At 30.3% G+C, this 14,996-nt stretch overlaps 8 protein-coding genes across 8 annotated transcripts; 3 read left to right on the forward strand and 5 right to left on the reverse strand. All coding sequences in view use genetic code 12, as the record gives it.

Annotated features, from left to right (window-relative positions):
* Positions 1-5: 5 nt before the first annotated feature.
* On the forward strand, positions 6-989 carry RJT21DRAFT_118144 (aldo/keto reductase). Its single transcript, XM_064880952.1, has one exon. It carries the CDS (start codon positions 48-50, stop codon positions 927-929), a length of 882 nt encoding a protein of 293 aa, XP_064741781.1. The 5' UTR covers positions 6-47; the 3' UTR covers positions 930-989.
* Positions 990-1,046: 57 nt separating this feature from the next.
* Positions 1,047-1,993, forward strand: RJT21DRAFT_118145 (acetyltransferase). Its single transcript, XM_064880953.1, has one exon. The coding sequence runs from the start codon at positions 1,169-1,171 to the stop codon at positions 1,838-1,840; it is 672 nt and encodes a 223-aa protein (XP_064741782.1). The 5' UTR covers positions 1,047-1,168; the 3' UTR covers positions 1,841-1,993.
* A 49-nt stretch (positions 1,994-2,042) lies between these two features.
* RJT21DRAFT_118146 (uncharacterized protein) lies at positions 2,043-3,139 on the forward strand. The gene has a single exon (XM_064880954.1). The coding sequence runs from the start codon at positions 2,094-2,096 to the stop codon at positions 3,111-3,113; it is 1,020 nt and encodes a 339-aa protein (XP_064741783.1). The 5' UTR covers positions 2,043-2,093; the 3' UTR covers positions 3,114-3,139.
* A 95-nt stretch (positions 3,140-3,234) lies between these two features.
* RJT21DRAFT_118147 (pepsin-like aspartic protease) lies at positions 3,235-5,389 on the reverse strand. The gene has a single exon (XM_064880955.1). It carries the CDS (start codon positions 4,937-4,939, stop codon positions 3,362-3,364), a length of 1,578 nt encoding a protein of 525 aa, XP_064741784.1. The 5' UTR covers positions 4,940-5,389; the 3' UTR covers positions 3,235-3,361.
* A 2,165-nt stretch (positions 5,390-7,554) lies between these two features.
* Positions 7,555-9,458, reverse strand: VAN1 (Van1p). The gene is made up of 2 exons (XM_064883571.1): positions 9,348-9,458; positions 7,555-9,205 (listed from the first exon to the last, which is right to left on the reverse strand). Exons 1-2 carry the CDS (start codon positions 9,386-9,388, stop codon positions 7,732-7,734), a joined length of 1,515 nt encoding a protein of 504 aa, XP_064741785.1. The 5' UTR covers positions 9,389-9,458; the 3' UTR covers positions 7,555-7,731.
* A 229-nt stretch (positions 9,459-9,687) lies between these two features.
* On the reverse strand, positions 9,688-11,446 carry RJT21DRAFT_134330 (phosphoribomutase; the record flags this gene model as incomplete). The annotated part of the gene is made up of 2 exons (XM_064883228.1): positions 9,688-11,076; positions 11,255-11,446. 2 exons carry the CDS (start codon positions 11,444-11,446, stop codon positions 9,733-9,735), a joined length of 1,536 nt encoding a protein of 511 aa, XP_064741786.1. The 3' UTR covers positions 9,688-9,732.
* Positions 11,447-11,668: 222 nt separating this feature from the next.
* On the reverse strand, positions 11,669-13,438 carry RJT21DRAFT_17597 (E3 ubiquitin-protein ligase). The gene has a single exon (XM_064883572.1). The coding sequence runs from the start codon at positions 13,291-13,293 to the stop codon at positions 11,728-11,730; it is 1,566 nt and encodes a 521-aa protein (XP_064741787.1). The 5' UTR covers positions 13,294-13,438; the 3' UTR covers positions 11,669-11,727.
* RJT21DRAFT_118152 (uncharacterized protein) lies at positions 13,372-14,892 on the reverse strand. Its single transcript, XM_064880956.1, has one exon. It carries the CDS (start codon positions 14,664-14,666, stop codon positions 13,584-13,586), a length of 1,083 nt encoding a protein of 360 aa, XP_064741788.1. The 5' UTR covers positions 14,667-14,892; the 3' UTR covers positions 13,372-13,583.
* Positions 14,893-14,996: the final 104 nt, after the last annotated feature.

The following is a 14,996-nucleotide window of genomic DNA, read 5'->3' on the forward strand; positions in this document are numbered from 1 at the left end:
TTTAAATAAATTAAATAAATTAAATAAATTAAATTTATAGTTATAATATGACTAAATTAACTAAAAACACTACTGTATTCACTTTAAATAATGGAGTTAAAATCCCTGCCATTGGTTTAGGTACTTGGCAAGCTAGTGAAAAGGGTGCTGCTCATAATGCTACTAAAGTTGCCATTGAAAATGGTTATAGACATATTGATACTGCTGCTGGTTATCAAAATGAAGGTGAAGTTGGTCAAGGTGTAAAAGATTCAGGTGTACCAAGAGATGAAGTATTTATTACAACTAAATTAACTAATGAAGATCATAAAAGAGTGGCTCAAGCTTTTGAAGAATCTTTAAAGAAATTAGATGTTGATTATGTTGATTTATATTTAGTTCATTGGCCTGTTTCAACCGATCCAGTCTCTAAAAAACCTTTTGATGATTGGGATTTTGTTGATACTTATAAGGAAGTTCAAAAAATTTATAAATCTGGTAAGGCTAAATCAATTGGAGTTTCAAATTTTACAGTAAAGAAATTAGAAAAATTATTAAGTGATCCAGAAGTTGATGTTATTCCAGCTGTTAATCAAATTGAAGCTCATCCATTTTTAATTCAACCAGAATTAACTGAATATCTTAAAAAGAAAGGTATCTTAATTGAAGCTTATTCTCCTTTAGGTTCAACTAATGCTCCATTAGTTAAAAATGAAGTTGTTTCTAAAATTGCTGAAAAGAATGGTGTAACTCCAACAAGTGTATTAATTTCATGGGCTATTCAAAGAGGTACGGTTGTATTACCAAAATCTGTAACTGATTCAAGAATTATTGCTAATTTAGACACGTTTACTTTAACTACTGAAGATTTTGAAGCTTTAAATAAGATTAATGAAACTTTCGGAACTAAGAGATTTGCTAACCCACCTTGGAACAATTTTGATGATTAGTTTCTTTAACTATATAGTGAAATAGTTCTTTAATAGAATATATGTTAGACTATTCCTTTTAAGTAATTTTCCCGTAAAGGTGGAGAATCGCGGGGACACTTCCCAATGGGGAAGTGATAGCTAGAAATATATTTCACTAATTGTGAGCTAAATCTGAAAAACTATATAAACATACTGATTTAAGCATTAAATAAGAAGAATATATACTATATAAGCCATAAAATAACTATAAAGCAACCATGACTACTGGGATCAATGAGGAATTGGTCAAATATGTCAGATCAAACTTGAAAAATCTCCCTAAGACCATTGAATATGATAAGATGATTCTGAGTGCTCCATATAATTGTTTTGATGATGAGTTGACCACAAGAAGAACTCTTGCCCATGAATTAGCACTTGATTATGCCAATGTTCGAATGAAAGATTATGGATTTGATTTGAAAAGGCATCGTCAAGCTCGGTCTGACTACTTATCTACTATCTTTGGTAAGATTCATGATGATATTTATCTTGAACCTCCATTCAATGTTGATTATGGTTTTAATACTATTATTGGGAAATCATTCTATGGTAATTTTAATATAACATTTTTAGATTGTTGTTTAATTACTATTGGTGATAATGTCTTAGTAGGTCCTAATGTTACATTTACAACTGCTACTCATCCTACTGATCCTCAATTAAGATATGAAGGAGTTGAATATTCTAAACCTATAACTATTGGAAATAATGTATGGATTGGATCTAATGCCATAATACTTCCTGGAATAGTTGTTGGAGATGGTGCAGTTATAGCTGCTGGAGCTGTAGTCTCTAAGGATGTACCTGCTTACACTGTGGTTGCTGGTGTTCCAGCTCGAGTCATTAGGGAATCAACTCCTTTTGATCCATATACTAAAAATGCATAGAAATCATAAGTCATATATATTTCAATTATTCATTAGATAAGTCTCTACAATTAATATATATTATTATTAGTTTATTAGTATTAGTTTATTAGTTAAAACTTTGATTTATAAGTCCGTGCACGTGATGGGCTTAGCCCTAAATTTTGATATAGTACAGTACAACTACAAAACATCCAAACATCCAAACTACTATAAAGAATCTCCCAGTACTAAGTATTAGGACACCAAGTCACTATCAATTAACAAATAAACTATGTCAGCCAACGAATGGAATACAAGCTCCTCGGGAACAACACCCGATGTAGATGAATTCATAATACCCGACGAAGATTTCGAAGAGACACCTACTCCAAAGCCTAAACTGGCTAGTAATACCAATACTTATGGAAGTCAAAGTTCAAGTAGTAATAATAATAATAATAATACTAATACTAATAATAGTAGTAGTAATTCAGGATCTGGTAATATATTCAGTCAATTTGGATTTACTCCTAAAGTTGATTTATCCTCTACATTTGCTCCATTTACTTCATCTGCTAATTTACCAGCTAATAATTCAGTACGTGAACGTCAATATAATGGAGGTGAAACATTAGATGAACCTATATTAGAAACATTAAAGAGAGATTTATTTCAAATAGGTAAAAGATTAGCTATAGTTGTTTGGCCTTATCAATTGGCTCAATTGGCTAAAACTCAACAACTGAGACTTGTAGATTTTGCTGCTACTAATGGAATTAGATTACCTGATCTGATAATTGCTAATAGAAGAATATCTGTATCTCATGATGCTGATGAAGAAGAAACTGGAACTGGAATTGAATCTAGTGAATTAATTAATCAAGGTAATTTAGATTGGGATTTATGGGGTCCATTAATCTTTTCCTTAGTTTATTCAGTAACTTTAGGAGTTTCTGCTCCTAATCAACAAACTAATCTGGTATTTTCTGGATCATTTTCATTTATTTGGATATTTTTTATTGTAATTGGATTAAATATTCAATTATTAGGTGGAACTATTTCCTTTATGTCGGCTATAAGTGCAGCAGGTTATTCAATGTTCCCTATTGTTGTAGGAGCATTAATTAGTGCTTTAGTTATAAAATGGAAATTATTACGATTAGCAATATTAGTAATTTTAAATATTTGGAGTATTTATGCTGGATTAATGAGCTTAAAATGTTCAGGAGTTTTACCAGGAAGAGTATTATTAGCAATGTATCCTGTTGGATTAATGTACTCTGTATTAAGTTGGTTAGTAGTTATTACATAGGCTAAATAAATTAAATAAATTAAATATATTAAATATATTAAATACTTAGATACAAAAATGAAATGAAGTAAATAAAACAAATTTTAACTAATGATATAAACCAAGTCTATATATGCAGAAGAATGAAAATGAAAATGAAAATGAAAATGAAAGAATGAAAGGGTAATATTAGTAATGAATGATGAAGAATGAATAATAAACAATGACAATGAAGAAAGAAAGAATGAATGAATGAATGAATGAATACCTTAAAGTATTATACAAATAATAAGAGCAGCTAATAACATATGGAGTGGAATAAATGATTCATATTTAAACGCTCCATTACCTTTTCTATCAGATGAGGAATTACTTGAATTGGAGGCAGATGTTGAAGTTGATGATAAATGAGTAGATTTTGATGTAGTCAATGTTGAAGGAATAGAAGATGTGGTAGAATCTGATTGAGTTTCAGATTCAGATTGAGTTTCAGATTGAGATTGAATCTGAATTGGTGAAGGATTCTCAATTTTAAATGAATCAATACTTAATTGAGCAAACCCTAATTGTTGATTTGATAAATCAAATATAGTATAAAATTTATTAAGAAATGCAGCTCCAAGAACCCAATATTGATAATCATTAATACCTTGAATTTTAGATGCACAATAACCTTCTAATGATGCAGTAGTATAAGGTTCACCCATAAAATTTGATGCTGATAAATTTAATTGAGAATTACCAATTGTAAAGATTATTTCAGCTGATGATGAAGCATTACAAGGGAATGCATAATTACCTTGATTATCAGTAATATAATTCCCATTAAATAATTGTTGATGAATGATATTTGCATCATCAACAGGGAAAACCATCCCTGTAGTTCCAGTGTCTATAATAGCTTCTCTTTGGGTAGAAAAAGTTGAAGAATTAAAATTAGATATTTGATTATAAGAATCTGAAATTTGAATATTAGAAATATTAATTAACCAATATGAATTATCATTTGGTAATAAATTTGTATAATGAATCTCAGCTGAATTTGTAAAATTAGATTGTAAATCTAAAGCCTTTGAACCAAAAATAATTAAACCACCAAATCCATCAGGTAAATTATCAGTAGTTGTATTAATATTATAATTTTGATCGTTTGAAATTAAAAATAATGAAAATACTTGTTGATCAATAACTTGATCAACATAAAATTGACGAACTAAATTTCTTGAATCAGCTGAAGATAGTAATCCACTAATATTATAACCATCAAACATTTCAGGAGAATCATTAGTTATTCCAATAGAAATATTTCCAAAAGTTAAATCATTTCCAAAGATAATATCAAGACCATTATCAATTAATGAAAGTGTATTACCAGATACTTCTTCACCAGTATATAATAATTCAAATGTAGTACCCATTTTTAAAGGTTTAGAATAATCATCAAATTTATTAATATTTGGTTTATTACAACCATTTTGAATACATGATTGATTATATAACCAAGATACTGCACTTCCAGTATCTAATAATAAAGAAAATTGTTCTTCATAATTAGTTGAAGTATCAACTATTGTGGTGAGTAAGTAATAAATAGAATTATCAACATCAGTTAGAAGCATTTGAACATCATTTCCTAATTCGATAATAGGTGCATTTTTATTATCTTGATTATCATTATTTGAAAGTACTGTTTGATCTTTATAACCTATCAGGATTTTCTTTTTTGGAGTTATAGATAATTTAGATAATTCATTAATATCATTTACTCTGAAATCTTTAACTGGCCATAATGCTGATGTGATAGATGCATAGTAAAGTGCAGAAGCTATTATGCCAATTACTTTCATGCTATAAAGATATTAATGAATATAATCTATTAAGATTATGGATGCAATATGGAATATAAAGATAGAAACTAAAATGAAATTGAATGAGGATACTTAATAGTTGAATAAATTTTCTTAATGAATATGGGAGGAGATCTATTAAAATGAAAATGAAAAGTTAGTAATAATATTTGATGAAGTCAACAGGATTGCAGTGGACTTTTATGAAAAAGTACGTGGTTTGACTTGTTTTCAAATTAGTCTAAAGACGATGAACACTAGTACAAAACCAAGATGAGGAGGCGAGAGAAGAATGAAGGACAGCACAATGACTTAAAGACAAGTAAAAAGGTTACAAGAATGTAATAGGCCAAGATCAAATAAAAATTAGATTAAACCATAAATAAGGTACCACTTTGAATTAGACTATTTCTATTTGGACACAATTCGTTAAAGAGAGATGTGAGTGAGATAATACAAGTTAATTTTTTTTTTATTATTATTATTCTAATAAAGCCCAGTATAGTACTGGAGTACATATACAGGTTATGTAAGAAGGTTATACTACGAGCTGTCCTATAAAAAGATTTCACTACCGACAGCATATTTCCTCATTGGGCGATTGTGTTGTGAAAAATTACATTTTTTCCATTTTTTCCATTTTTTTGCGATTTTGTGAGTCTATTTTGATTTGATTTTTAACTCAACTTATTTTTGTACGACATGGTTTATTGATATTAATTTTTGCAATAAACGCGTGTGTACTTCGTGCTTCGGCTGGGGGGTCCTTCGGATCCATTTGGGGGGGAGAGTAATAGATCATCAGGGTTAAGGTACTTCAAGTTGATTTGATTTTATATCTAACACTTGTGAATTTGATCCATAGTGAACAAATTTCATTCGTTCATAATAATTATCGTAATTAAATAATACTAATTAATAATAATCATAATTATACCAGAAACGGACACGACAGATTCACACATACCGATAAACAATGACAACTATTCGTGAGATAATATAAGTGCGTGGAACTTATGTATACTCAGCTTCGTGAGCAATAATGTTTTGTTATTAAGAAGTACTGATACACTATCTGATAGACGAGAATTCCCTCATTGAGATAAATCAAAATATTTCGCACCTTTGTTTAATGCACCGACTTTCACAAAACAATACAATTTAGCCGCAATTGCGAGCATAATTTCATTGTTCTAATACTGGTGAAATCGTATTATTCTGTAAGCTTGCTTTGCTGGCTTTAAATAGAATCAAATTGGTAGTGTATCTATCGTAACTACTCACAGTTTATCTATCAGTTAGCTTATAGTACTTAATAATTTAAAATGTCTTCATAGGGTGATTTTCTTACTACTTCAACTCTAACCGAATAATGTTTATCTTTTCTTACATCTTATCTTGGTTTGTTTGCTGTCCAGCTATTAGAAGATATGTATCAAGATTAACGTTATTTACATGTAGGAAACCATAATCTAAAATAATGGTTATAAGCTCCTTGTATCTCTGCCAAGATAATGTACCTGGTTATATAATAAGAGATCTTTTGAAATACAGTATCTATAACAATTGTTCCTGAGATCCTCCATTTCACTTTTTAATAAACTTTATTGCAAAAAATAACTCAAATTAGCTATTGGTTGTTAAAACTGCAACATATTCTATTTTTATTCTACAACGCTATTCCACAACGTATATTACGCACGATATTTTCTTGTCTATTTTTCAGAATGATAATATGCTTTAAAGTAAAGTTTTTAAGTTATATATCAGTTGGATTAATCACAACTATTCTATTTCTATATATGACATACCACAACAACCTCATGCATTGAGTTAAGCTATGTGCCATCTATATGTAATGGTGTAACCCATGAACTGCATTACTTGTATAAATTATGATTTTGTTGATGTTTATGTTTATGTTTATGTTTATTTTTATGTTTATATTTCTTTGACTCTACCGATTAGAGCATTGGATCAATTGTGGATCTACCAAGTATGAAATAAATGAGTACACTCTGTATTAGGCTATAAAAATTAGTAGAATGAACTTGAAATTCTTACTAAAACTAATAGAAATAGATATAATCATCCTTAAGATTGCTTTATAAATAGCTAGAAACTAACTACCAGGCGATTATGTGACATTCAAGGAAAGTGGTTGTGGAATTTGATATGGGATAAGACACGTGAAATTCACATGCGCACGCACGAGTCAGATCACGTGCCGACGAAAAACGTGAGTTTTGTATCGTGATTATGGCCAATCTTCAACTGTTGGCCACCTGAGGTTTTGGTATCTTTGTATGCTGTGTCCAAGTCGTCCGCACTTAATTTGTTCGGATTTGTATGGACGTTTGAAAATATCCCATTTGAACAAAATTGTGGGCGGAGGTTCGATTTGAGCCAGTGTCTAAAAGATATAATTTTATTTATCATGATGAATAAAATGGATGTGAACAATCTCTGAGCTTAATCAAACGATTAAGTATGGATTACAAAACCTGCCTTCCTACTGACGAAAATAAAATTTAACTATATTTTACATAAGTTGAATTTGATGTCAAAGTGTAATTATTACTTTTTAACTATTATTTTTTGGTTACTATATTTGTACATATAATTAGCAGAAATATGGTAGATATATATATATATGGGTAACTATTATACAAAGTATTTCTTAAAAAGAAAAGAATTGAAAAGTAAGAACATTATGATAATAAAGTATAAATAATGAGATATATTTTAGAATGGGTTATCTATTGTTTATGCTGAGCTGAATGTTATGGGTATTAAATTTTTCTACCTTTTTGACGTCTCTTCTTTCTTTCTAATTTTGCAATTTGTTTAAGATCATCTTCACTTGGTTCATAGATATGCCAAATTGTATAATGAGGTAACCCTCCAACTTTAAATCCCATTTGTTTAGCCATTTTCCCAAAGGCTTCAGTTTCAGCATGATTTAAAAAGGTGAATGCTGGGAAATGAACACCTTGACGGAAAATTTGTGCTCTGGCTAAAATAGATACACCTCCAACTCCATCAAGATCAACTACTTCTCGAGGATTTCCATTTGGATCTCTAAGATATGCTAAATGAGCTCTCCAAGTTGGATATTCAGCATAACCTTCAACAATAACATCATCTTCATCTAAAGTTTTAGCTAATTCAAGAGCAGGTTCAGATTCAATCCATGAATTTAAATCATATGGTTGTTCATTACCTAAAAATGTTGGTAATGGTCTCCAAACATTAGGTACCATAACATCATAATCATGTTGCATTAATTCTTCAATTACATTACCAGGACAAGTTTCAATATCAACATCTCTCCAATAAACCCATGAATGATAAGCTTGTAATGCATTTGATGTTAACCAATTTCTCGCCCTTCCCATTAATTTACGACGAATTCCTTGAACTTTAACGGCATGTCTATCACTAAAACCTTGACCAATAATTTGTCCAAAATCTTTTTTATAAATTGATACTGAACGGAAAGGTTTTCTATAGCCTTTATGATGTTCTTCAGGATGTTTATATGCTTTACGAACTCCTTCCATATAGTTTTGATCCATATAATTTTGATATAAGTCGTTAGAACCCTGAACTGAACGACTATTTTTTTCTTCTTCTTCTTGTTGTAATTTATCAACCAATGTACCATTTTGTAATGCCACAGAATATTCAAATACAGTTTCCAAAGTTTTGTCATCTGGTGAACAATCGGAAACTAAAAATGCAATATCAATTAATGAATGATCATAGGTTAAATTCATTAAATTATAAAAGGCCATTGGTAAAACATTCTCGGCATTTCTTAAAGGCATAAGGAATAATACAACATCACCATTATCAAAGCCAAGAGCTGACCCTCTATAATCATTCAAGTCATAATACTCAACTGACTCTTTATATAATTTATCAGCTACATCTGGGTCAATGAGGACATCTTCAGTAGACACGGTAGGTTGAATTTCACCATCTACATCAACACCTTCACCACCTTGAGCTTTAGCTGGAGCTTGCCCTTGACCTTGACCACCAATATCTTGTTTGACAATTCCATCTTTTGTGGCTGTATATAATTCATAGTCATCTTCATTAGATTTTGTTACTTGAGTTGGTTGAGGATGGGATGATGATGATGATGATGATGATGACCTAAAAAACAATACCCATATCACTAAAAATGATACTGAAGCTATCAATATCCGATTAACCCATAGCCTCCTATTGAATTTCCGAGGTTTATATTTATTATGTCTATAAACAATTGTTAGTATTACTTAATCTTTCGTTATTCGTAGCCTAGCCTCACGGGCTCAAAGCCATGTACATGTACCTGAAATTGAAGCTTTGACACCGTGGAACCGAAAAAAAAACTAAATATCATTAAAATACTTACATGGGTAAATCGGACTTCTTGCCGTAGCTGTCTATTACCATTTTAATCAGCTATATCTATAAGCACTCTACGTAGCCGTTAGAGGTTTAAATCCCGTAATGCGCTTTGTTTGGTGTTGAACAATTTCTGATCCTCATACATTTTTTTTTCTCAACTTCGTGTTACTTTTTTCGTAACAAACGACAGACACTTCCACTTGCCTATTAAGGGCATGGAATGTCTGATTAAGGTAGAAGCGCAAAACATAAAGGCACCATGAGGATTATTATTAAAGGCTGTCAATTTACTTTTACCATATCTACTTTTACTATACTGATATACGACAATTGAAAACATACTTTTTTTTCTATATATATATATATATATATATTCTAACTCTGTTTATCTATACAGTCTCTTGTAAATTATTTTGTTCAGGTTTAAACCATGTGGTCCTTAAAGTCTGCCAACACTTGTGAGCCAATTCAATTGCAACTACTTCTGAAATATTGGACTTACCTTCAATATAAACTTTTAATTTAGGTTCAGTTCCTGATCCACGACATGTAAATCTAACTTGATCAGTATTATTTTTATCTTGTTTTGCTAATTTTAATACTGCCGTTATCATTTGTGAAGTAGGATCAGTTGGTAAATTGGGTACATTATCTGAAGTAGTCGAATCATATCCAATGGTTAAATCTCTCCAGCTTATTACTTCAAAATCCCCTATTGACTTTGGATAACGTTGAGGAGAAAATGATAATCTAATTGTTTCGAAAATCTCTTTGGTTTGAGATAATTCTTGAACTTTATAGTAACCATTACATTCTTTAAACCATCCATATTTGGCATAACCTTCTTCTAATTTATCTTCTATATTGTTATTTCCCTTTGAAAACCAAGCATTATAAAGCTGTAAAAATATAACGGCACTAGAAATTCCATCTTTATCATTAACTACATTAAACATAAATCCAATAGCTTCTTCATATCCAAAAGGAACATAATAACCTTCATTTTTTAAGTCAATTGCTTTATTACCTATCCATTTGAATCCAGTTAATGTATCTTGAAAATGAAATCCATGATAATCAGCCATAGCTTGTAAGATTTGTGAAGAAACAGTTGAATTTAATAAATATGTATTGTCAAATTTAGCCTTATTAGGTATAATTTCTTCTACAAAATATAAAGCAAACAAGAAACCTATTTCATTCCCTGTTAATTGTCTCCATTTCCCTGATTTAGATTTAAATGCAGCACTGAATCGATCTGCATCGGGATCACTAGCAATGACTAATGAATATCCAAGATTATTGGCCGTACTTATGGCTAAATCCAAAGCTCCCTTTTCTTCTGGATTAGGGAATTTGACTGTCCGGAATGTTGGATCAGGTATAGCTTGTTCTTCAACTACTTTATATTGAGGATTATTGAAATGTTTTAAAGTCTTTTCAAGAATTTCCAATCCCACTCCATGCATTGGAGTATATACGAATTTAAAGTTTAAATTAGCTTGAGTAATTAATAAATCTTTAACTACTATTTCATACTTCTGTTGAATTTCAGATTTATAACTCTTTAACAATTGGTTATTGATTCCAATTTGGAAATTCTTAGTCACATCCCAAACTTCATTTGACCATGGTTGTAGATTATTTTCAATACTGGTTGCAATTCCATGATCAATTGGAGGTATGATTTGACATCCATTACTATAAATATACTTTGTATCCATTGTCCTGAGCTGGATTATGAGATGCAGTTACCATAACACCAGCTGATGCTTTAAAAGTATCGATTGCAAAGGGAACCAATGGAGTGTGAACATATCCATGATCCGATTCAGAAGTAGTGGGATAACTTGTAGTTGAAAGTTTCAATGATTCTTCTGATAATTTAGTAATTGAACCTAAATAATATACTTTAACACCTTTAGTTATTGCCACACTAGCAGTAAGTTCAGCAAATCTTTGAGAATTAAATCGATGATCATACCCCACAACAATTGATACTTCTTTATTATTATCATTATTTTGGTCAATTAAATATTCAATTAACCCTTGAGCAGCTTGTAAAACCGTAACATCATTCATATGAGCAAACCCCGACTCCATAGATGATCTTAATCCAGCCGTTCCAAATGATATTCGATTAGATAATTTCTTATCGAGTATCTCATACTGCTGGTCAGACTGTAATTGTTTGATTTCTTGAATTGATTCAGGATTAACATCAATAGCAATCCATTGTTCAACCAATCTATCTATTTTACTTTTATCTACGTTATGTGAAGACATGTTTGTCTGCTCATTAAAAACATCTGGGGTAAAGGTTTGGTTCAGAGAATTTCGGTAGTGGAAAAAAAATTGTCTCAATTGTTAACTATGTATGTATGCTAATTATACAGTAATTGAAATTTCAATAAGGAAGATTTATCAGTAATTACAAAGAATTTGACTTCATTATTAAAAATAAAGGCTTCATCATTTATATCTGTATCTATTTGGATTTGTTTGATATTACCTTTATCATTTGGTAATTCAAATTCTGTGATAAAAGTATTCCAAGATTTTGATTTTTTTATATATCTATGAAGTTGAACCTTATTTTCTGTCGTGTAAGTGAGTAATAATGATGAAGATGGATCTATTGTAAAACCTTCCAAGTTTCTACCTTCACCTTCAATGGTATGAGTTATAGTTGCTTTTCTCAAATCCATTATATTAATAGCACTAGAATCATCATCCTTTGATAAAGCTATTAACCAATATCCATTTAAAGCAAATTTATTATGGATAACATTTTTAAATGCGACTTCAAATTCTGTTATAAGATTTCCATTAGTTAAATCAATAATTTTTACTTGACCTTCATCATTTCCAATACTAAGAAGTGCACCATCTATATGTATATCACCTGAAAGTATACGATTATCAAATTTAGTAGATGAATAAATTAACGATTGATCTGGAGATTTAGTAACATCATGCATTGACCAAGTATTATCATTACTTAAAGTAATAAATAAATTTTTTAATGAAGGATGAACTAAAATATGTGATATTAAAGATCCATGATTATTATTAAATTGCACTTTATTATTATCTACAATAATTTTATTTTTATAAGCTATAATTGGATAATTTGTAGTAGAATCATCGTCTAAAGATACAAGATTAATGGATGATACCAGGGTCTTTGCTGGTGTATATTTTGAAAGTTGATTTTCTGGTTCATTTAAATTATATGATGCAATTGTTCCCGTATTAGTTCCCAAGTAAATGATTTTTGAAACTGGATTAAAGAAAATATGTGATATCTTTTTAAATGGAAATGTACAAGAAGATGATAAATCAATAGATATTTGTTGGTCTGGTTTAATTGATAATGAAGGCTTTTGAGTTTTATGTAATTTTAGAAGCTCATCTCGGGCATTAGTTATTTCTTGTACAGGGATATCGTAATCTTCATGATGAATTCCATTGCCATTACCATTACCATTCCCATTATTTGTTCCATTATTAATAACAAGTGCTTCACCTTTACCTATAGATTCCGAAAGTTGTTGAAGAGCCAATTTAGCCTCATCCCTTTCTCTTATAGCATTAGCTGCTACTCGAACGGCTGCATCATGGTGATAAAGTGCCGCACTTAACTCTTGCTTAGCTTTGAAAAGTTGTTTACGTAGAGTGAAAACTTCCAAAGCAATTGCATCCCATTCATTTTGAAAACTAGAAAGCATAGATGGAATAGATGTTGAAGTAGGTAATTTAGGCGGTATAATTGTTGAAACTGATGATTTTATAGATACTAAATCTTGTTCAGTAAGTGGTTCATCATTAATAGGATCGGTACCACTAGTTGATATATAATTGATAATATGTTTTCTTTCAAATATAGCTCCACTTTTAGTGGACACTACGGGATCAGTAGCCACATCTCCTGAAATAGAACATATCATTTTTAACTATTTATGGTTGTTTGTTTAACTCTGTATTATGGCTCATTAGGGCCTAATCTCAGTGCAGTGAAATATTTATTTGCCTATTGGTTTTTTTTGGGCGTATGCGCACGACAGCTAATGGATACATTACTACAGTAGAAGCTGCAAAAAATGAGTTATACCAACAAATTGACTAATGAATATTAAGTCCTAAATAAATAAATAATAACTAAAGTAGGTAGAAGTAAAACACACGTGAGAAGAGTAAATAATGAGGATTAAGTAGAAAGGAATATATATGATGAAGTTTACATTTCACCTTTGAATTCATGTTCATAGGCAGCAGGAGGTGGAACAGCTCTGTATCTTCTACGACCAGTACCGAATAATCCACAACAATGACCTAATAGGTTGAATATTACCACAAGTAATGCAGCCACCACGGCGGCCCATAAGAATGCATAAAAGTTAATTGATAAAAATGATTTAATACCATATTGGACAGTATTATTATTAACTTCTCTTCTAACATAGTAGTAAACTCCAGTAGCAAAAGCAGCACTAATAATAGCTAAAATAAAGATAATAAATTCATAAATGAAATTTAAAAATGAAAGACAACAGTTATCAGGTGAGAAACAACAACCTAAAAATTGAAGAAGTACGGATACAAATGATAAAACAGCAACAGCAAGAATTATACCAAAGGAAGCCTTAGTTAAATTTTGAAGTAAAGAAAGATCTTTCTTTAAATCACCTGGTAAATTCAAAGTATCCCAATTAATATTATCTAATAAAACTTGTAAAGAACTTGAAGCTTCTTGATTAAGAACTACGAAACCAAATGGATTAGCTCCTTGAATAGTATTATTAATTTTATTACCAATTTCTGTCTTAAAGATTTCAAGAGGATCAAAAGCAAATGCAGGAGTTGGTGATGAACACCAAGTATAATTAACTTGAGAATTATCAAATGATTTTAAAACATTTCCTACAGCACCAGATCCAGAGTAAGTTTCTTCTTTAAGAACATACCCTTTACAATAACCCCAATAACCAATTTGATATACATCAGCAAGACCTAATTCAGAATAAGTAAAAGTTGAAACAATATTATTAATAGTAGTTTGAATTTGTTGAATTTGTCCTGGAGTTACAGTTGCATCTTGAAGGACATTTCCAATATCAGAAGCAGAATATGAAAGATCTCTTTTACTTATACCACTTGTATCAATTATAGCACTTAAATTGGCATGAGTTAAATGAAAATTTAACAAATAAGTATTAGTTAAATAAGATTTATTAGCATATGATCCAGTCAATGCAAATATTGAAAGAACTGTACATGCAAGTGAAAAGATGATTAAAACAAATCGGAATATTTTAAACATTATATGTAATTGATATTTGAAATTTGAAATTGATACGTTAATGAATTGAAGAAAGAATCAATCAATCAATTCGTGAATTAAAGTGTTGAAAGTTAAAATATTTCGGTTGGGGAAGAAGAATAAAAAAGCTAAGAAAATACAACTATATAAAGCTTAGGGAATCAGTTGGATATTTATACACTTACTAATGTATTACCCTTTCGGTCAAGTTATGATCCGGACAAGTGCTACAAAATCAGAATGGGATCAAAATGGGATCAGAATAGATCAATCATCGCTCAATGGAGCTGGTTACTGGAACCTAATTGGGCCTTATGGGGCAGTTACTAT

Source organism: Scheffersomyces amazonensis (genome assembly GCF_036850825.1).
Source record: "Scheffersomyces amazonensis strain UFMG-HMD-26.3 chromosome Unknown RJT21scaffold_1, whole genome shotgun sequence".
Classification (NCBI taxonomy): domain Eukaryota; kingdom Fungi; phylum Ascomycota; class Pichiomycetes; order Serinales; family Debaryomycetaceae; genus Scheffersomyces; species Scheffersomyces amazonensis.